The sequence below is a fragment of the Zalophus californianus genome, chromosome 15 (genome assembly GCF_009762305.2).
Source record: "Zalophus californianus isolate mZalCal1 chromosome 15, mZalCal1.pri.v2, whole genome shotgun sequence".
NCBI lineage: Eukaryota > Metazoa > Chordata > Mammalia > Carnivora > Otariidae > Zalophus > Zalophus californianus.
Window position 1 is genome coordinate 55,022,288 of NC_045609.1, and position 23,141 is coordinate 55,045,428.

The following is a 23,141-nucleotide window of genomic DNA, read 5'->3' on the forward strand; positions in this document are numbered from 1 at the left end:
TTCACCACTGGCCACCTCCCTCCATTCAGAATTTCTTATAATTGCAACTTGATTTCTGTTGTTCTTCTTAAGTAAATGTAGAGAAGTGATTTTATTCTTCTGCACGTATTCAGAATGTTATCTCTAAGTTACAGAAACCCAGTCTAAAAACCATCCTTTGCAAAAAAATAGAAAGAGCGGGGGGAGCAAGAACTCAAAGGATTCCTTATGCATGCCATCAGCTGTGGGTCCAGGATTTGATTTCTGCGTGAACACTGTCGTAAGCGTCACGGTACTGTCATGCTAGTCCCATTGGTATTTTACCTTTGGAGACTGCTTACCTTCCTGTTCACACCTATTAAAAGTTTTAGCTAATAAAAGATCCTGTGCTTCTAGGTAAAACAATAGTAGTCCTTTGAAAATACTCTGTAACTTCACACACAGCAAGAATAATCTCTCAGCCTCAGTCAGAATGAGTAAAAATTAACATTACATTCACTAACATTCCCAAAGCCATTCCCATGAAGGAAACAATTCAGTGACTGTGTGTCAACTCTACGTTGGTTAGCTCCTGTTGGAGTCTGTGAATGGAGCACTGATTTTTTTTTCCCCAGAATAATAAGAGCTCACCAACTTCCCGCCATTTTTTAAAATTACGTATAAAGTCATTGCTCCACCCATAGACAGTCATGCGTCGTGATATGTCAATAATGAAGGAGTTGAGTAACAAATAGTAACTGAGCACCTACTATGAGCCAAGCCCTGTTCTGGGCACAAAATCTTGCTCCTTTGGGGCACATAATAGAGCTTGCTTGGTAAAATGCCCATCGGAGGTCCATGATGTTGGGACACAGTGGAGATGATAAAGAGCCAGTTTTCAGCATCATGTGCTAATTTTTCACTGTGCACCGAGCTGTGAACATGGCGTACATCCTCCACAGAACCCCAACATCTGCTCTGGGAAACCAGAGCCGCCGTCTTTCCTTCTGACCTTGCCTTAGACCATAAAAGGACACTTCATTTAGGCAAGGAAACGTAATTGTCTCCCTAGCCTCCTCACCCTATCAGACTTACACATTGCAGACACAGTTAACAAGCAGTTCTAATAATTATAGCTTTATGAGAAAATATCAGAGGGCTTAGCTGGACTTTGGAAGCCATCTTCAGTTTCTCTCTACATTTTTTCTTATTATTTCTCATTGTCTTGCCTCCTTCTCCAGCTACATGTAAAAAAAAAAAGTATCCTTTAAGTGATGATGTCAGCAAGTGAATTTTCAAACCATATAACTGCATGATGATTTACTGTGTTTAAAGTTCTCACTCACCACTTTTGAATGACCTCGTGACAGAATGGAAGCCATTTCACACATAAGAAAATGGAGGTTCACAGAGGTTAAATCATGACAGGGTGAGACACAGAAAGCACTCACATCTGTGGCTTTCCAGTCAGTGTCAGTGCCCAGCACTATGGGGGCAGCAGTCGGCAGCAAGCACAACACGGGCAGGCTGCAGAGTGTAGAGAAGCCATGGCGCCATATGGCTACAAGGGCTGGGGAGAGGAATGCCCACATGCGATTTAAAATGTTTGTGAGGGGCGCCTGGGTGGCTCAGTCGGTTAAGCGTCTGACTCTTGATTTCGGCTCAGGTCATGATCTCAGGGTCCTGGGATGGAGCCCCGAGTGGGGCTCCGCGCTGAGCATGGAGTCAGCTTGTCCCTCTCTCTTTGCCCCTCTCGCTTTGCCCTTCCCCTCACTGGCACTCTCTTAAATAAATAAATAAATAAATAAATAAATAAATAAATAAATAAATAAATAAATTCTTTGAAATGTATATGAAAACAGGCTGTAAAGACCTCAGGAATAAATATTTCATAAGGCCTGGTGGAAGAGAAGCATTTTGAAGATTAAGGGGGATAAATTAGAAGGGAAGGCTAATAAGCATTTTCTGATGGGGAGAATACAGCAATCTCTCCTGTATAATGCCTTTGTGGGGAGGAGATTTTTTTAAGATTATTTATTTACTTATTTGTTTGAAAGAGAGTGTGAGTGAGTGAGACAGAGAGCATGAGCAGGGGGAGAAGCAGACTCTCCGCTGTGCAGGGAGCCCCCCGATGCAGGGATCGGTGCTGGGACTCCCAGATCATGACTTGAGCTGAAGGCAGATGCTTAACCGACTGAGCCACCCAGGCGTGGGGAGGAGATTTTTTAAATGACTGACATGTGTCTGCTAAGATAACAAATCACATTTAAAGTGTTTAGGTTGACCTGGTACATAGTCGTTCACAGTACATATTTACTGACTGAATAAATGAATTCAACAATTATTGAATGCAAGCAGATACTAGCATAGTTGATAGATTTGGGCTCTAAGTATTTCCATGTATTTCATTCTGTGGAACTAGTGAGATGAATAAGCAGTTTGTCCATATATTCAAAGTCCCCAAACTGCCATCCATGACCTCTGATCTCCTCTGCCTGCCTGCCTTTTTATAGTTTTCTTGTCTTCTAGGCTCTCAGGCTGTCAGGATCACATCTTCCTGTGGTCAGTATGCCCTCCCGGGACACCTGCTGGATTTGAAATCAGACAGACCTGGCTCTGCCACAAATTAGATGACCTTGGACAGCTCATTTAACTTCTGTAAACCTCTGTGCCCTAATTTGTAAATCTGTAAGAGAAACTACTGTGCCTGATTGAAAAAAACATTAACATGAGACTCATGCCAAACATATAGACAATATGTAGAAAAATGCTTAGTAAGCTATAAAGAGCTACAAGTGAGGGCCGTTATTCTGGTCATAACCTGTGCCTTCTAATGTGGGCAGAAAGCTCCTTGGAAATAAATAAACTCTGAGTGAGGCTCCAAGGAGCTCTCTTAAAAGTCATGTTTATTACATAGTTATTGGGGTATTTTATGTGTCCGTTAGAACTTTTTTTTTTCTTTTTCATGCTTGCTTGCTTCCCGGTTTTCAAGATAGATTATAAATTGTGTCAGATGAATTACCACCCAACCCCACTCTCCAACTGGTTAAATATATTATGATCAACACAGTGACATATTACACAACTAAAATCTCTTAAGAAGTGACATGAAATGAACACCACAATCTTTTAAGTGGAGACAAAAAAGTTGCAGAACATTATATGGCGTTTATATAATAAAAACAGACAGTAACTCTCCCCTGCCCAACACCCTTAATATAACAAATGGGGTCCAAAAACATCAGTCCTGAAAATTGTAGGAACCATGATTACAAGATTAATGAAATGATGGCGGTGAGCCTGTGGGGCTGGTTGGCAAGAAACTCCAGGAACCAGTCCTTTCTGGTCCTGGCTGCAGTTTGGCGCCACCTGGTGGCAGTTATCCATTCTGACTTTAATATCAATGGGGACAATTCTGGGTCCTATGGCTGGTTGGAACCTCCAGGAGTGTGGCAGTGATTCCTGGATTTTTCTGGTTAGTTAGCACCATTTCAGTGCCTTGATCTGAGGAGATTAGGCTAGGAGACTGTTGGAGATCGAAGGACCTTTCTGCTAAATGCTCACTTCCTGAGATGGGGTTGCCCCTCCCCCTTCAGACCGCCCCCTTGCAGAAGAGAACTGTAAGCTACCTTTCATTTGAGAATGGGGCTAACAAAAAACAGGAGCCATTCCACGATATTATATCTAAATTCACATAATTCCAGGGTTTCATTGTATATATGTGTTCACATACACAAAAATACACAGATCCATAGCAGATGTTTAGAAGCATATATAACCTAACAACAATGGGGTTTTTGTGGAGAATGAGATTGGGGGGAGGTGATAATGGGGAAAGTTTGGCTTTTTATTGATATATTTCTATACTGTTTGGAAAATTTCAATAAGATTCATTTATCTATAATCTAAATATATATTTAATATATAGTTACATGTGTAAAATTTACTGAAAGCCAGTTCACCAAAAGCCAATTAACCTGATGACGAATTCTCATAATTATTGAGAATTTTGTCAATATTCGTTTCAGTGTGTCCTACCTCCAGCCGTCATTTCAGCCTTTTCACTGCTGGTTCTATCCATCCAGCCTGGCTGAGGGTCAGTTTGCATGCTTCATGTTCAGATTGTCTAGTATTTCTTAACTGCCCAAGGCCTGTGTAGGGAATGGATGGGCTCTCTCTTAAATGTAATTTACTGTGTTCTTATTTGGCTTTTGGTCATTGGCAATATGGTATGTTGTCCTTGTACAAATGTATCTACAGTGACTTGGACTCAAAATCCACAGGTAGTAGGAGCAGATCTACTGGCTCATTGTAAGCCAGAACTTACCAGTCTGTCAACATCAGCAGAAATACCTACATTACTTTCTTCCTCTCAGAAGACATGGATATCCTTGTAGAATCGTTTATGAACTATTAACTAGTGTATGAAATAGCTGAGAAATAGTTTCCAACATTGCCCAGATACAGCTCACGTTTTCACTGGGTTTTTCTTTCTTGCTCTACATCATCTTACCATTTACTCATACTTTTCTTCTTTTTTAACATAGAACCTAGAAGAGAGAAGCATTGTTCAAGATGACAAGGAGGTAATCTTGAACTCCGAGGAGGAGAGTTTCTTTGTCCAAGTGCATGACGTTTCTCCAGAGCAACCTCGAACAGTCATCAAAGCACCCCGTGTCAGCACTGCGCAGGATGTCATTCAGCAGGTGAAAGCCTCACCCTTGCTCTCCTCGGTCTGCTCCTCAGTGTAAATCACTGGCATAAATCAGATGTCAGCTCATTTTATGAGAAGTTCTAGAACAATGGGGATCTGAAAAGGGAGAGTGTGCCTCTAGGTTGGGACATGCTAGTTCATTCCTTCAACAGACACTTGCCTAGTATCTATCATGAGTCTGGCTCTCTGTGGAAGTGTTGATAACAGATTTAGGAGGGGGCTCCACATAGTAATTTCATTGGCCCAGAAATGCCTAAGCCAGTCCCTGGTGACTGTTTCTCAAAGATCTTACAGAGGACATGCTGGAGGCCTTCTCTGGCCCTCTCCCTCCTCTAAGTCATGCTTCTTTGTGTACGTGGTTTCAAAGAACTGTATCTCCTTCCTTCAAGCCTCGTCAGGGTTTATTAAATACCCAGTTGAGAAGTGGTGTAGCCATAATGGTTAACACACAGACACTAAATCAAACTGCTCCAGGTTTAAATCCCAGCTGTCCTTCTTAGTGCCTCAGTTCCAGTGGTGTGCTGGTAGACTGGCTGTCTTAAGGGAAAAAAAGAGCCAAACTGATTTTTAGTATTTGTCAATTTCTGTTGTGTGGATACTCCCACCACGTCTGATTTCACCTGGCCCATTCCATTTGGCTCCAGCACACTATATTATATACTCTGTGGTAAGCTACTACATCTACAACATGGAGATTGTATAATAGTCCTTTCCACACACAGTTGTTGTGAAGATCAAGTCAGTAAATATACGTAAGGTATACAATGCCTAGCACCTGGTAAACACCGTTTAAGTGCTATCTGCTATTATTACACAATGATGTGGTTAAAATTTGCCTCCTTAGTAGAGTTTGAAAGTCCAAGAGAACCCAGACATATGTTTGTTTGTTTTTTTTCACCTTTATCTCCCCAAAGTATAATACAGTATCTGTGACACAGAAGGCCCTCACTAAACATTTGATGAGCAAATAAATGTATAAATGAATGATCTTGTATTAAATGAAAAGTGAGACCGCGTAAATTACTAAAATGCCTTCCACACCCAAGACTCTGTGATAGAGAGGCTCCCGAGGGTCAAGATTCTGCCCCTCCTGTTCTGTGTGACCTTCATGTCTATGAGCTTTGGTGCATGTAGAAAACCCAGTCGACATCCTTATTCTGTTACTCATTAGCTGTGCATTCTCTGGAGTCTGCTTAATCTCTATACATTTAAGTTTCCTTGTCTGAAAATGGGGTAATAATACCTAAATCACGGTCTGCTGTGAAGCCAATTACAAGTGACAACTACGCAAACATAAACTGAGGAATGGGACGATACAATCTGAGAAAGATCCCCTCCTTCTCTAAAAGTCTGTGACATTTTCCCACCTTCAAGTTTCATTCAGAATGAATGCAAGTGTTGGAGATACCGTGTATTCAGTGGACCGTAACTTCTCTTTCAGACCTTATGCAAAGCCAAATATTCCTATAGCATCCTGAGCAACCCCAACCCGAGTGACTACGTGCTTTTGGAAGAGGTGGTGAAAGACGCTACCAAGAAGTCTTCCACCCCGAAGTCCTCCCAGCGGGTTCTTTTGGATCAGGAGTGTGTGTTTCAAGCCCAAAGCAAGTGGAAAGGTGCAGGAAAATTCATCCTTAAGCTAAAGGAGCAGGTGCAGGTAAAGTTCAAAGTTCTTTTGCTCTCTCCACAAAGCACTTGATACTCATAACCAGGTGGTAATCAAATCTGGGAACTTATGAAATCTAGGAGAAAGTTTCTGAGGCAAGGGATATAGTTGGGAGAAAATGGTTTGGCTTCACTTTCACTACATGAAAAGAAATGTACTCCCCACTGTGGGTAAGCAGCCCTGAGAGGGGACTCCCTCAGCACTTCTTCCTAAAGCTCTACCTACTACAGAAAAAGAGGGAAGGGCTCCATGATAGCGTGTCAGGTGACTGGGGATCCCGGCTTTCACCTTATACCCATGGAAGGTTCTTTTTTTTCACAGGCATCCCGAGAAGACAAAAGAAAAGGCATTTCTTTTGCAAGTGAATTCAAGAAGTTCACCAAGTCAACTAAACAGCCCCGAGGACTCACATCACCTTCTCAGGTCTTGGCCTCAGAAAATGTCCAAACCAAGGAGGAGAAACTGGTGGGCAGCTTGCCCTCCAGTGACACCACAGAGTACCGACAATAACCAAGGTTGGCACGTTTTACCCAGATAGATCGAGTCATTGCGCCATTCTGAAATGGGGGCCCACTTACCCTACTGTGTAAGGCACAGCAGGCCCAGAGGACGATGTCCCAAAGGCAGATAGGAATCGTACCTAAAAACAGGAAAGGGGCTCTGAAGATCCATGTACCTTCAGTATTTATAATTTTAGACCGACTGGTTTTGTAGATGGCCAAACGAAGGCCCCAAGAAGACAACCAACTTGCCCAAACTACTACATCAGCTTTATTTTATCAGACCTAGAACTGCCTTAACCGTCGCTAACACAAATATTCTCAAAGGATTGCTTTGGGTCATTCAGCTTTCATTCCTTTGGATTTTTTAGTTTCATGCTGTCTATTTTGAGGTTTGATTTAGCCTCAACAACCTCACCTTGGTCTGCCTCAATTAAAAAATAAAAATCTGGCATTCAAACTGTGTAACAGCCTCTATCTGGAAACTGCAGTAAACTCAGCCTTTGGTTGCCTACCCGCTGCTTGGTATCCACAGAGTAAACTTTGTTCCATCTTAAAAGATTATATGGAACCCAAATTAAAAAAAAAAAAACAACAACATGAGGAAACCAAGCACATATATATTTTTTTACTTCTTAATGAACCCAAGGGGTTATTAAAGCCCACTCTTTACCTGCACCATTGTAGTTCTAAAATTGAGACTGCTAGCCTAGCAAAGGCATTGAGGCTCACACTGCAGGGCTTCATCGTCTGCCTTTATCACAATAAGGAATTTCTTATATAAAACTGTAGAAGCTCACATTAAAGAATTCATTGATACCTTTTGGCAGGACCTAATCTGATTTATAAGAGCACAAAAGAAGGCCCAATACACTGAGCCCATGTTTCTACATTTGAGAAACTCCTAAAATAATTGGTGCCCTGTACCACACATACAAAGCTCTTTCAAAACAACAGATGGGACCAAATACAGGAAATCCCCTCCAGAATATCGGCATATCCAACTATCCTGAGAGGTGCAAGGTTACTTAGGTTCTGTATGTAAAGGCTCATCTGAAGGAACTCGCGGAACCAGGGCAGCAATCCACATCACACATCGGATAATAGTGAATACGCACAGAACGGCGAAGCCGTGCTGTGCCACACTCAGAGAAGGCTCAACACCCGTTTTCTGTCGAGATACATCTACAATCTTAATTTTTAAAAGTTTCAGACTTTCTTATTTGCCCCAGGTCAATGAGAGTCAGTGCCTTCTCCAAAAGCCAAGTGAGCTTTAGAACTAAGCACCAGTGTTGAGCCTCTCCAGCTTTGAGAGAATGACTCATCTTGGTAGTGGGTTTGTGAGCATACGCCGTTAAGGACAGTAATGAAAATTTAAAATATTGTTTTTCTCGATCAAGAACTTAGTACCAAATGAATCAGAGATGTCAGGTTTACATACCCCTCTATTATGACCTCCATAGTGATGGTGGCCTCACTCTCCACACAAATGGAGCCCTCGTCGTGCTGCAGGATTACGGAAGTCCATAGGAGTACAACGCCACCAGAAAGGTGACTTACAAAGAAGCCTGCTGCGATGAGCGTTAGGAGAGGGGGTGATTTAGAAGTATGTTTTGGACTGTATTTTTCTGTAGCAAGCATTCAGAATCATTCAGTTGACCTCAGCTTTGCTTAAACCTAGGGAAGTTTTTCTTTAAAAACAGACATGGGTGCATCTATGAGTACATGAATCTCATAAATTACAAACAGTGTCCTCAAAAAGGGGCGCTTGTGAGAAAAGAGACTTTTGGTGCTCACGAGAAGTGAATGTATTCACTGCTTATGAAAACACAAGTTTTCATGTTCTGATTCTAAAACTTTCACCCCAAAAGTTTTAAGTTACCCCTTAATCATTTAAGAACTCATAAACAATTATTTACCTTACTCTTATCTGAAATGATGCAGAGTTGAAGGAATTCCACCTTTTAGAGAAGTTGCAGTTTATCTGATTGTTACTTAAAAAATCTTTCTAAAGGCTGTGGTGTTCCAGGGCAGAAGTAGGCTCACATTCCACCTCCCAGGAACATCGTGTTACAACACTGCAAGTTTATTTTTTAAAGATTTTTTTTTATTGTCAGAGAGACAGAAAGCACAAGCAGGGGGAGTGGCAGGCTCAGGGAGCCTGATGCGGAACTTGATCCCAGGACCCTGGGATCATGACTTGAGCCAAAGGCAGACACAACCGACTGAGTGACACTGCAAGTTTCTAGCCAAGAGTGTCTCCTCCAAAACCAGCCACCAGAGTTGTGGGTTTCTCTTGGTTGAACCACACTAAACCGTTGCTACACTGCAGATGTTGCTGCTCCTTCATTTTAAATATACTCACAAGCCTATGTATACCACTTTACAGGTGAAGATCTTTCGGTAAGAAGTTAAAGTCAAGAGTGAACATGGTGGAAACAAAATTTCCTTACCTTCATCAGACTTAAAACTGGAAATTGATGATTTCTGAACGGAAGCCTTCTTCACACATGATGTGAGGTCCACGCTGTCAAACAAAATGGCACCGGGCTACCTACCACCCAATTTCCCGACGAATGCACCAAAGAAGCCCAGGAGATGGCCATTTTATTTTATAAATGTCAGCAGTCGGAACATTGCTAAGCTTGCAATAACAGACTTAGAACAAGCAAGGGTCAGCAAACTCTGTCCATAAAGGGCCAGACAGTAAGGATCATAGGCTTTCTGGGCCCTACAGTCTCCGCTGCAGCCACTCATCTCGGCTGTTAACAGTGCAAAAGCAGCCACAGACCATACAGAAGTGAGTGAGCGTGGCTGTGTTCCAATAAAAAATTGCAGACGCTGATATTGCAATTTCATAAAACTTTCACATCACTAATAATCCTCTTTTGGTTTTTTTTTCCAATCACTCAAAAATGTAAAAACTATTCTCAGTTCAAGAGCCATACAAAACCTGGTGGCAGGCTGGATTTGGCCCAGGACCAGAGTTTGCTGACCCGACTTAGAAAACTGGGAACAAGAGCCACAGAGGTCTGAAAACAAGCAAGCTAGTTTAGTCATATACTTCATGGCTGACGATCGGAAGCTTTGGGGCATTGCAAATGTAAATATATCCTATAAGATTCATTAAAAAGTAATTCAATGTAGTTTCTATATTATGCACCATAGTAGACTCTTCTTTAGCATTTCTTTCTACGTAGAGAATGATGTTGGGTTTGTTTTTTTTAAGTTTATTGCTTATGTATTCACAGATTATTCTACTTTTGGTTTTCACAAACTGAATTCAGAATGATGTATAAATTAATATCTTCTGAGTTGTGACATCTTAACAAGAAACTTAACCATTTCTTAAAGCAAAAGTAGGCTGAGTTGGTGTTCAGATTTATTTATTTTGCACTGTACTGTACTTATATATTTATTATACATAGCTTTTGTGATACTGCTTATGGATTAGAAGCACTAGTGGTTCTGTCTCACTATTTGAAGACAAATCTCCTAAAAAAAAAAAAAAGTATGCTCTGAATACCTGACATGGGCCAGAATTTCATGCAAAAAAAAGCTTCATTTTCATTTCTCATTAACTGAAGAGCTATTGATCCAAGTCATAATTGCCATTTAAGGTATATTATCTTTAAAACTTACTGTGTAAACTATCAAGTAAGTGTAAAGGATTTTTATTCTTGGTATGAAGCAAATTATGACTTTTAAAATGGAATGTGTTCCTCTAAAGTAAATCCAAATTTTATCTTTCTACCAATATTAAAATTTTTTCTTCAAATCATAAAGCACACAAAAAATCCTAACTTTTTCTTTGATAAGTCTTTTTACCAATTATAAAAACAAGTCCCCAGTTCTCTGCATATTCTAAAGTCAGAAGTGTTAAAAATACACCAGACAGCTTTCACATTACCGTTTACTGACTCAAAGCCTTAATGCTCGAACAGCCACCATTTGCTTGTCCACAGAAGTCAAGCTATTCCAGTTGGATGTGATTTGCCCAGTGCTACAGGTTTCTTTTCAAATCATCAGTCTATAAGAAATGCACAATACTGCCCCATTTAAAAAAAAATATTATTCCAGAAACACTTTATCATGCGTCTATAAATTTGACATCTTTTCTCGTTTGGCTAATCATGTATTGAAAACTGAGGTACTGGCCGAACTGGCTAGAGTCAAAATGAAAACCGTGCAGCGTAAGAGGATGAGAAGCAAGACTGGTCTCTCTAGGTTTAGCACTTGGCCTTGACTCTAAGCTCCAGCCCCACCCCACCCCCACCCAGTCTGTAACACCGTTGACTCGGCTGCAGAACGGAATCTGAAACTCCCTGAGACTAAAGTGAGACTAGGTTTTACAAGTGAATGTATTGCCTGTGTTGAACCCAACTTAGTTGTTCATTCCATTTTGAGGTGAAAGCACATCCTCCGTTGTATCAGTCTTTGGGACCTTCTGAAGGACACTGCTCAAAATGTAAAGCGCCCACTCTATTACAACTAACTGGCACAACCTGGTGTTTGCCAAATATATGAAATTTTTATTTGTAGCTTTTCTGAACTACATAGCTATGTTAGTACACCAAATGAAAGAAATTATCCTATTACTTAGAATAAATCGAAAACGGCCACCCAGACTCTACCCATTACCACTTCATACTTTCAAGACTACTAAAAGATCTGGGTAGCAAACTTTTTATCAGTAAAGTTGATATGGAAGAGTCTAAATATGCAAACTAGGTTTATGACAAGATTTTGAGGAAAAATATTTCAAGACGCTTCACTAAAAACAAAGGAGCATGAGTTCTGTTACTGTGGGGTGATGACAACTTTACAGAATATGTATAGCTGGTGAGAAAGGAATAGATAAGAATCCAACCGGTCTGTGATGCCGAAGAAATAGACTGACTTCCTCCTGGTCACCTGTTCATCTGGAATTGGTTGTTTTGCAAAATAATGGAAGGTCGCGTGAGGTCATCAAGGAATTGAGGGTAAGTTTGCGGGCAAATCTGTAGGCAGTAACAATACTATTTGGACAGAAAGCGCCCTCTTGAGGGAAATGCCTCTTTTCACGTCATCCTATCCTTAGCAAGTAATAGTTACTTACGAATTCTCCAGTTGGGGGTAAATAGGAGTTACAACTCAACAGAAGTGAGTTACAGGTGCCTTGTTTTTAATTTGTTTTCATACAAGGGCTCCCATCTTAGGGGCTCGGGAAACACTAGAGGCTCACTAATGAAGAGGGCCCCCTCCTGCCACACACGTACTCCTTTCTCAAACTACATCTTCCCCTTCCTCTCTTCTCTTTCCCTATCCAGTAGCTCTGTAGACCTGTCGTCCTCTGCCTGGACACCCACAGGCCTTGCTCAATTCTGACAAATAACAGAGCTTGCATTCTGCCTGGTAAAACTGAATTAACTGCCACCACACCAAGAGAAAACTAGGATTCTTCTGGTTGGTGTCTGATCTCCAACTTGGCAGAGTGAGAGGCAGCCTACAGCCTACAGCTCTCTCGATGGCTGCCTCTGACCACTTGCAGTTGCTTCTCTCACGTGTGCAGCAAAGTGAAAAAGGTGAATACCTAGACCCTCCAGAAAGTTATTAGGAAAGGAAGACTGCCTCCTACACTAAGTCCATTCTTGGGTCAGTATTCCCAGGATACAGTGTGCTGTTAAAAATGTATACATTCTTGGCCATCTCTAAGTGTCAACTTCCTAAGGAATCTTCGGCTGATGGCATCCCATGGTCATTCCACATGGGATGACCTAAATGTTCCTGAAGTACTGAATCTCCACAATTACCAAGTTATTCATGTACATCTCTTAGATCCCAAATAGATTATGCTCAAGCTGGTCCATGAGACCTTTCCTAGGCCTCTGAACTTTGACCTAATTCACTCTGACACTGAATTGGGTAATGTTGCATTTGTTTAAATGTTGTGTGAATGATCGTAGTATGCAAGCCCATGGAAGACTGAAACTGTGTCTTACACCCGTTATTACCCCCACTTCACTTTTAAGTGCCTAGCACAATGCTAAGCACACAGTAGGTGCTCGATATTCGTCTAGTTAAAAAAAATATTAAGGCTGTAGCTTGTTATAGCCTCGGAGTGTGTGTATGTTACTGTTAATGACTAGGATATTTAGTTCTGAAAATGAAACTCATCAATACAGGCCATATAAGTTTATGCACAAATAGATTTCATTCTCAAATTCACAGAGCATTCAAACGCTAGATGTAGAATTTTATGGTCCCACTGTGATTCTCTATATGTGTAACTAGAAGGTTAAAAGCATAATAACAAGTGTGAAATAGTTGATGAATTTCTACTTTAAATTGATTTTTCACCTAAACTACAGTTTCTGCTGCCAAAGTTAAATATAAATGTATTTGTGTATGTTTGGAAAATAAATGATTTGTGACATGTAATGGTCACTTGTGCTCTGATGAGGAAAGACCCTGTTGTCATCCAAAACACTATTCATAACATTTCTGGACTTTGTTTTATATCTAAAATGTGGATTAAAAGCAAATATTTATATGTTAAATCATACATTCTCCTTAAATAAGCCTAAAAAAAAAAAACCACTTTTTAAAATCACATATAAGAATATGCTAAAAGATTAACATGCACTGTTGAGCTGATCTCCCCCATTAAGCAGGAGTAATAAAGGAACTTTCTATTTTCACTTATGTCATGAGGGGAAAAAAGAGCTTTAAGCTCTAGACCAAAAGAACTGGCTTCTACAGTTTTGAAGACATAAGAGATCTATTTAGTTGCGACTCTGTGCACTTTTTTTAAATTCTCACATCGTAAGAATAGGAAGCCAAAAAGAAAAGGCAGGTGTTTTATTCAATTATTCACACTAGAGAGTATTTATAACCTGGTTGTTACAAAAACTTATTTCATAGGCCATTCCTAGAATATGGCGATAGCTCAGGTAAAATATTGCTTTTTAATTATAGTCATAAGAACAGGACTGTATCTGGACAGACAATAACGACGAAGGAAGATGAAGGAAGAAGAGCGGCAGGAGGAGGAGAAGGAGGAGAAGCCCCTCAACAGGCACCATTTATCCTTAAAACAGAGGCAAGTCTTCAACTTGGTTTTTCCACCCATTCTTCCCCCATCGACCCTCCCGAACACGGCAGAAAATGCGAAGAACTGTGAAGAGACTAGAATCACATTCAAACTCTTTTTGCAAGTAGCCATAATGAACACTCTCGTCCTTTTTTAAAAAGATCAAATTAAGTTACTTCTTGAAGTGTATCATTCAGCCAGAGCCAATGAACCTGATCACCAATTTCAAGCTATTTTTTCTTTTCTCAAAAATCTTCCTGAAGGGCACCTGGGTGGCTCAGTTGGTTAAGCTACTGCCTTCGGCTCAGGTCATGATCCTGGAGTCCCGGGATCGAGTCCCGCATCGGGCTCCCTGCTCAGCGGGGAACCTGCTTCTCCCTCTGACCCTCCCCCCTCTCATATGCTCTCTCTCTCTCTCAAGTGAATAAATAAAATCTTTAAAAAAAATAAAAAAATAAAAGTCTTCCTGAAAATATACTCAAGTGTAGAATTTTTCTCATTTCCATCTGTAGTATTGCAAAAAAATATATTTATTTCATTTGAAAGAGTTTTGGTTATAAAGAGTAGCTGAGGGGTACCTGGGTGGCTCAGTCCATAAGCGTCTACCTTCAGCTCAGGTCATGATCCCGGGGTCCTGGGGATGGAGCCCCGCATCGGGCTCCCTGCTCGGCAGGAAGCCTGCTGTTCCCTCTCCCACTCCCCCTGCTTGTGTTCTGGTTCTCTCTCTCTCTCAAATAAGTAAAATCTTTAAAATAAATAAATGAAAAAAAGTGCTGAATTTTAAAACGCAATTTCATGGTCTTGATTTTTCTGCACTCTATGCCCTCATTTTAAGGGGACAGCTGTAATCCAATTAAGTTCACTCCAAAGATTCTTTTAAAACTATAACTTAAGATGTATATTAAGTTTTTTGTTTTTGGGTGTTTTTTTTGGGGGGGAGTGCAGGGGGTTGGGACAGAGGGGGAGAGAGAATCTTAGGCAGGCTCCACACCTAGCATAGAGCCCGACGTGGGGCTCAATCTCACGACCCTGAAATCAAGACCTGAGCCAAAATCCAGAGTTGGACACTCAACCAACTGAGCTACCCAGGCATCCCAAGATATGTAAGTTTTAAAAAGACAATGTCATTAAGAAACTTCCAAATATGGGGGTAGGTGGTTTTCAATTCTCCTTTCTTAATGACAATTTCAGAATTGGGGCAGAACCCTGTGCCATGCAAAGCGTAATTCTCCCTCTGCTGTTAATTTTCTTAGGAAGCTTCCCCTGTATAAAAAGAGAATGTTCTAAATTAACAGTAGGTCTCTATATGCATCTAAACAAATATAAGAGAAAGTCCACCGACTCCTCCTTCTTCTACTACCGTAGTGATGTTTTCAAATATTTGGTGAAATCCAGAGGCAAGTGAGTAGCTACTTCACTGCAATGTCTTTTGATTAGTTGATTTAAATCTTCATTCAAAAATGAATCCCCTTGTAAAACTTCACTCTGAAAAAATATTAAAAGTGACTCACATTAAAAGTTCTTCTGTCATAAGCAAAAGCCAAGCTGTGAGCAAAATTGAAAATGGCAACAGCAGACCCCCCAACCAACACATGAAACCTGTTATGACAAGCGCTGGGTCAAGTCTGGGACACAGCCTACACTGAACAAAACAGTCTCGTGACATCTCCAGAGTCCCAACCCTACAGATCCAGCCTACCATCAACTCCTAAACATGAAAAAAAATCTACCTATAATACAATTAAGCAAGTTGGAATCGGTTAATAGAGACATTTAGTTTCTATTTCATCTTTTAAAAAAAATGAAAAAGTATCACATACCTTCCTTTTGGAACTTGAAGATTTAACAGGAGGATTGAATGTCATTGCAGCCATGCTGTATGTCTCAAAGAGTTCTGCAGCAGATCTATAATCACAGAAGGAACGTAAGGACATCACCCTATCTGTATAACCTGAAAAAACTAGATTGTACCCAAAGAGAAGGACTCATTATTCTAAACCCATATAGTAAGATATAACATAATCCTGCTCTTGAAACCAACAAACCAACACACTCATAAAATAAATACTAAATTCCCATGTAATGACAATGCCATCCAACTAAATCTACCTCAGAGAGTTCTGGTGTACATTAGAAATACAGGCCTGGACAAAGACAAGGCTGAGCAGAAGAACTCCAGCTCAGTGTAATCAAATCCCAACTCGGCCAGTTATGGGAACAATATGCAGCTAAGTCATGGGGGCCAGATGAGTGAAGCATGGAGTTACCCTCCATGAATTTCAAATAGCTCAACCCCTCAGTTATTGGCCTGGATTAGGAGCAAGGAGAGGCCAAGGACAGACTAAATGTCAATACCACAGCATGTCAATGAATCCTCAGTGACTTGGGGTTGGTTCACATTCCCCGAAGGAGATCAGCAAGGGCCTACAAGGGTTGCAATTAGAGTCCCATCCCAAGCTCCACCCTCCAGGACAAGACCATCATGAGTCTTCTTTCTCAAGCTTTTGGGATAAACCCATTCTTCATCTTCCTCCAGAGAAAGAAACTTCTAGCATGAATGAGGCAGACGTTCAAGATCTTTGACAAAAACATGCCAGAAAAAGATCATGAGTAAGAAAACTGACAGGTAATTGTTGTCTCCTTTTTCTCCCTTTTAAAAACCAAGGCTGGAGGACAGGTGGAAAGTATGGGGGAAGAAAAAAAGTCAATGGCCACTTTATCATTTAATAAGGCCAGAAGTTATCTCTTTTAACCAGAAGGAAAAGGGTTCATGGAAAACTGGAGTTTCTGCCTCGTTCAGAGGGAGGAAGCAGCTGACTTCTGCCATGTAAAAATACAGACCTATTTTGCCAAATCTCCCAGTACTTCAAGAGAAGCTGGAACTTTTAGGTGAATCTGTCCAATATTTAAAATATAGCAAATAATTCAATTTTTGTTTAAACTCCGAAGAGGCCAGAATACCAATCTGCCGGCCTACCAGTCACTTGTCTATGATCTCCAATCTAGAGAACCAGTGGGCTGCAAATGAGAATTCTACAGCAGGATATTAATTGTGAATGGTGAGTGTATTACAAGGGTGTCTTTCATGTCATTTCCTTTTCTGTGTAATGGGAATTACATTTTGTAGGGAAAAGGGCCATTATTTTTTCAACTTTTCTGTACTTTTGAAATTTTTCAGAGTAAGAAGCTGGAAAAGAAACTTCTCTTGGCAGGATCCTACCCCCATCTGGAGCGTACGGTGGAGGCTGGGAGTACCGGCTGGCCGGGACGCGCTGCACCGAGCGGACAGGGAGGCCACGGAGAGGAAGTGCGGCCCCTCCGTGTAGCAGTGCTCCAAAGCACTTTCTTCTCTCACTTCTCCCCTGCTGGCCCTAGCACAACCGACCATTCAGCAGCGGGGAGGAATCTCACTGTGCTTGGACTCGTGGATCTTCCCAGGGAGCAAATATGGCATTATCTTATTAACTGCTGAGGCTGAGTGTCGGAGGTATGTGTTTTCACTATTCTCTCTACTTACCTGGATGTGTGAAACTTTTTATAACCAAAAAAAAAAAAAGTTAAGCGATTACCAAAAACACACTAACAAAATCACTGTCGGCATGTTTTCTCCTTAGAACAATTCAGGAATATGAAGTGAGACCAAATCCAGATCAACTGGCACTTTCTGTTTTAAAACCTATCACTTTATAAATAGAGCAGACTTCTCAGAGCAAACAGAGACCAACTGCAGTCTGTGGTCTGATTACCTCCGGCTCAACTCCGGTTTGAGTGCTTCTGAGCCTTCAGAGGGGGCTCCAGCGATCAGGTGAGCTGCAAATCTCTGCACAACAGGATGGTAATGTCTCTGAAGGACAAGCAGGACAGCCACATTTTGCACGGGTCAGTACTTTATAAAACATTGGCTACAGCAAAGATTTTCTCTAATGAACACTATTTTTTTAAATCATATATGTATATGTAATTCACATAACCACATACCGACAGAAAAAATACTCTCTGCTCACATGATAACAACATGAATCTGATGACCAGGTTACCAGTCTTGCTTTTACAGCATGAAAAGAAAAATCAAGAAGCAATTTCTCTCTTAGAGTGAAAAAAGTTAGTTCACAACAGGTTTCCTGAAACATTATTTGCTACGAGTCTCCCTCTAACATGTCTGCACCGTAGAATCACAACAGTGCTGCCCTCTTGAAACTGAGGGGCTACCAGAGTCTCCTTGGGCAGGACCCAGTACAAATCTTCCATTCTGAATAGTGCTGGGGAAATAGTTCAATTTTCTAAACCTCACCCCACAAAAATGTTATTTTCTGCCTCCTTAGAAAATGTACCTCAACATCTTAAAGAACAGTAAGAGCAAAGTGAAATGTAGACAATTAAAACAGGAATTCTCCAAAAAGCCATCCCAGAACAAAATTATATTGAGGACTCTAGCAATAGTAACGACTTGGGGAAAAACTGAAAAACACTGCTCACAAAGAAAGGGCCATCCTTGTTGGGTGTTATATGCAAACAATGAATCATGGAACACTACGTCAAAAACTAATGATGTACTATATGGTGACTAACATAACATAAGGGCCATTCTTACCCGTAGTGTATGCAATTCCCAAAGCGCAGTGTTCTGAGCATTACAGTACTCGGGTTCATCCAGCTCAGGAAGGAAAACCCCACTTCCCTGAGACTCATTGTCAAGCAACAGATCTGTTTTTGGGAAAGTCTGCAAAAATGTCACATAAAAATAAGAATTAATTTAATTAATACTGGTAAAGAACGTTATTGGGTTCTATACTTTTATTTTAATTTAAATTTAATTTGGTTTTTATGCTTAAATAAAAGCTGTAAGCGGGGAACCTGGCTGGCTCAGTAGGTGGAGTGACTCTTGATCTTGGGGTCATGAGTTCGAGCCCCATGCTGGGTATGCGTAGAACCTACTTAAAAAATAAAACATTTTTTAAAAAGAGCTATAAACACATGTACTTTATAGCTGTATTTGTACTGACACAAAAATGTGTCCATCACCATTAGTGTTAAAAAAAAATGTTGTAGAATAATGTATACTATAAAAAAGCTGTGTTGTCTGTGTATGTGTGTTGTACATGTTTATATATGAATAAAAAAGTCTGCTGGAAGAAAACCCAACAAATGGTAAAAATGATTACCTCTGGAGAGTGTCAACAGGGGTGGCAATGCTTTGGTTTTGTAATTTTATATACTTCTTTTCTCACTGGATTCTACCATTTTGCCTTATCACAGTAATAACATAAATAGGGGGAAAAGATGCAAACAAGATAGCACTGTTGTACTACCAGAACTTGGCTTTGTCTCATTACTTACGTGCATTAATATTCTGTTAGTTGCTAAAATGCCAATGCTTGAATTTGGAAGAACGTGAAGAGCAAGGGTACAAAGACGCTTGATGAAAGCAAGGGCTCTCTGCTGAGAAACCTGCTTCCTGCGCTTAGTTAGCATGACATCAAGGCACTGGAGCAGAATCTCGACACCTTCATTGGTAGCACCTAAAACAGCAGATATACCCTTCAAGGCTGTTCTCATTTTTTTTTTTTTAATTCAATTAACCAACCTACATTACATCATTAGTTTTCAGATGTAGTGTTCAATAATTCATCAGTTGTATACAACACCCAGTGCTCATCATATCACATGCCCTCCTTAATGGCCATCACCCAGTTACCCCATCCCCCCACCCCTCTAGCAACCCTCAGTTGGTTTCCTGTACTTAAGAGTTTCTCATGGTTTTTCTCCCTGATTTCCTTCCATTTATTCTGTTTTCCCTCTCTTCCCCTACGGTCCTCTGCCCTGTTTCTTATATTCCACATGAGTGAAACCATATGATAACTGTCTTTCTCTGACTTATTTCACTCAGCATAACACCCTTCAGTTCTGTCCACGTTAATGTAAGTGGTAAGTATTCGTCCTTTCTGATGGCTGAGTAATATTCCATTGTGTGTGTGTGTGTGTGTGTGTGTGTGTGTGTATCACATCTTCTTTATTCATTCATCTGTTGATGGACATCTTGGCTCTTTCCACAGTTTGGCTATTGTGGACATTGCTGCTATGAACACTGGGGTGCAGGTACCCCTTCGATCACTACATTTGTATCTTTGGGGTAAAAACCTAGTATCATTACTTTTTCATTATACAACTTCACTGCATTCCAGAAAAACCCAAGACAAACTGTCATATCTGTCCCAAATCATTTCCCTAACCAATGAAGTAGTGCTATACTGCTCAGGAGATGCAGAGGGTTCTACCAGAGCTCCAGTCAATTCCAGAAATTCTCTTTCTCCAACTCTTACGTAAGGCTAAATACAGATGTGTGGCCCTCAGAGGCCAACATTCTAATTCTGATTTCTCATTTTTCATTGACTATACCCAAGATAGTCTTAAAAGATAAGTATTTATTAAAGATACATTATCTAAATGTACATACCTGCATGTAACTTGAACAGTGTTTTATACAGATGTGTATAGAATTTCATCGGATCAATATTCAGAACATCACCTTTGAAATTGCAACAAACAATTAGGGATATTACAGCCTCCAAAGGTAAAGCAAACAAAACTTGATTAAGAAAATATTTTACCTTGCCCAGAAAGAATATGAAAAGCAGTCTGGACGCAGTGAAGGCTTTCTCGATAGCTCAGGTCCTTGGGGACAAAAAAAGGGAAAAAAGGACACTAAGGATAATAATCACCATTCATATCTTAGAAAGGAATTCATTAGAGTTACTTACACCAGATTCGATGAGAGTATGCAGTACTACTAATAAATCATCAAAAAACTCCACATTTATAAGGTGAGCAAACCTAGAATCAAACAGAGCTTAGTCAATAGGTGACCTAAAAACAGAAATAAAACAGCCAGAAATTAAATTTGACTTTAAAGCCATATTTTTAATATTCCCGATTTCAATGTTAGTTATGATGCAGATGGTGGTAATTATTGATACTTCTCATTAATTCAGAATGACCTTTCTAACAATTCACCCACAGCTGGACACTACACTCAGCAGGAATATATGAGGCACTAAACAAACTGAAAATATCTCAGAAATACTTCTGCCCTACAAAACAAGCTGTTAAAAACAACTCTCCAAGGAAAGTTTACCAGCTACCCCATGCTGCTCTAACTCGGAAGAGGGCCAAAAACATCAGCTTCTGGAAAAATGGGAAGTGGGAAAAGGGAGAGGAGGAAAGAGACTGTTATTTATAGGAATATGGACTCTACTAAAGCTTTAAAAATAAAATGGGAAGAATATTGGACCTAGTATCTAGTTCAGGCTCTGAAATTAATTGCCTGTATGATCCTAGGTAAGTCACTTGTCAGTCCTGGGCCTCTGTTTCTAGAAATAACTGAGATCACTCAGTAGAGTGAAGAATCATCTGACCTACTAAATGTGACAGCACGCTGTACAGTGTAAAATCCTAGGCACTGACGTAATTAAAGTCAAGATCTTTCTTCAATATCAGTGCAAGAGCCTCTGACACTACATAAAGCTTAGAATAAGAAAGAATCTTAAAAGTGATAACATTCCCCATGTACCAGTACAACTTTTCTGTGAAGCAACTAGGCAATATTTATCAACATTTAAAACGAGCAGACCCTCTGACCAGGCAATATATGCACACAAGTGCATGAAGGTATTTCCAGTGCAGCACAGGGGACTGGCCAAATAAAAGTATTACCGATCCATAAAATGTAATATTCCAAATGTAAAAAAAAAAAAAAGATGGATATAATCACGCCAACATGGGAAGATACCCAAAGTAACCATTTTATCAAAACAGAACAGTCTACGTAGCAGGATTCCATCTGTGTGACAGCAGACAGACAGACTTATGTATATATATATAGGAGAAATTGTAATTTTTTAATTTTATATGCTTCTGAATCATTTGAATTTTTAAAGTAAGTAGATATGACTAAAAGCTTTTTTAAATAAAGGAACTGGTCATTGAAAAACAAACAGTAGGTCCTAATCCCTTCTCTGACCAACCTCCCTTTGAATCTTTTCAATAACAAGGTCCAATTACTTTATAATCCCATTGCCAAACAGCTCCAGTCATCACAAAGAAATTTCCTGTACTAAACAGAACTTGCCTTTGCTCTTTCTTCCAACTGTTAAGTCCTGTTTCTAAAGCTGCGCTGTCCAATGAGGGCAGCCACTAGCATACGCAGCTATCAGGCATTTAAAATGGGACTGGTCCAAACTGAGATGCACTGTGTAAAATATCCATTGGTTTTTATGAAAATAAGAATACCAAGTATCTCAATAACTAATACCGATTACACGTCAAAATATTTTAAACTGACTTTGATAAAATATGTTAAAATTAATTGCACCAGTTTTTTACTTTTTTAATGTGGCTAACGGAGAACTTTAAATCACATAAGTAGTTCACATTATAGTTCTATTGCACTGTTCTACAGGATACTACCTCACATACCTGGAAAACCACCACAACCACCATTATTCTAGCTCACATCCCCCAACAGGTTCACTAGAACAGACAGAGAGATTTCTCTTTCCGGGAAAGACCACACAGGACTCGAGAAAAGGATGTGCAAGCAGGGTCAGAAGAGACTGAAGAGTCGCCTGCACGGCCGCTCGGAAGTCCGACAGCGGGGAACTGACCACAGTGCAAAAAGAACCAAGAACTGAAGAGATGAACTTTCAGGACCCCCAGAACTTAGTCAGCAGAAGAAAGGAGTTACTGAAGGAGATTTAAAAAATAAAAGGCTTGAGATGAGAAAACTGAAAAGACAGCATTATGAACAGTTTCAAGGAAAGGCCGGTGACAAAAAAGGAAAAGGACACCGGGTCATCATTAGTGAACGCTGGTTAAGAGTCATGGGTTTTTTGGTCTTACTTATTTAGAAAGAACTGAAAAGGCTTCAATCTACACAGCCCTTACTTGGCAAGGCCTTCTAGAACTGATGGCAGGAGAGGTGACCTCTGGGCCTTCTTCAATATTCTGAAGTAGGTCACAAACACAATATTCAAAGTCTCCGTGTGCTGGCAGAAGAAGCAGACAAAATGACTTGAGTATAACCCCGTACCCTTTCTCCTGAGTTACTGCAGCGATGACGGTCAAAGCTCAACCTTCCGTCCTTTCCCAACCCTTTCCACAGTCCAATCTTAGGAGCTTCAACAAAACAGAATGAAGATACGCACCTTGCGATTTCATGAGACCAGCAATGATCAC

At 40.4% G+C, this 23,141-nt stretch overlaps 2 protein-coding genes across 4 annotated transcripts in view; one reads left to right on the forward strand and one right to left on the reverse strand.

The window, feature by feature from the left end:
- The window catches only part of PLCE1 (phospholipase C epsilon 1), a 338,579-nt gene extending 325,049 nt beyond the window's left edge, over positions 1-13,530 (forward strand). For all 3 annotated transcript variants that reach the window (XM_035724225.1, XM_027595213.1, XM_027595222.1), the window contains 4 exons: positions 4,506-4,664; positions 6,114-6,329; positions 6,660-6,853; positions 9,228-13,530. In XM_035724225.1, coding sequence (XP_035580118.1) covers positions 4,506-4,664; positions 6,114-6,329; positions 6,660-6,848 — 564 coding nt within the window. In that variant the 3' untranslated portion in view covers positions 6,849-6,853; positions 9,228-13,530. The remainder of the gene's footprint in view (positions 1-4,505; positions 4,665-6,113; positions 6,330-6,659; positions 6,854-9,227) is intronic.
- Positions 13,531-13,663: 133 nt separating this feature from the next.
- Positions 13,664-23,141, reverse strand: part of NOC3L (NOC3 like DNA replication regulator) — a 29,191-nt gene continuing 19,713 nt past the window's right edge. The window contains exons 13-21 of the mRNA XM_027595236.1: positions 22,851-22,951; positions 20,669-20,741; positions 20,519-20,582; positions 20,365-20,436; positions 19,248-19,429; positions 18,502-18,630; positions 17,657-17,754; positions 15,731-15,815; positions 13,664-15,395 (exon numbers count right to left, since the gene is read on the reverse strand). Of these exons, the coding sequence (XP_027451037.1) occupies positions 15,267-15,395; positions 15,731-15,815; positions 17,657-17,754; positions 18,502-18,630; positions 19,248-19,429; positions 20,365-20,436; positions 20,519-20,582; positions 20,669-20,741; positions 22,851-22,951 (933 nt within the window). The 3' untranslated portion in view covers positions 13,664-15,266. The remainder of the gene's footprint in view (positions 15,396-15,730; positions 15,816-17,656; positions 17,755-18,501; positions 18,631-19,247; positions 19,430-20,364; positions 20,437-20,518; positions 20,583-20,668; positions 20,742-22,850; positions 22,952-23,141) is intronic.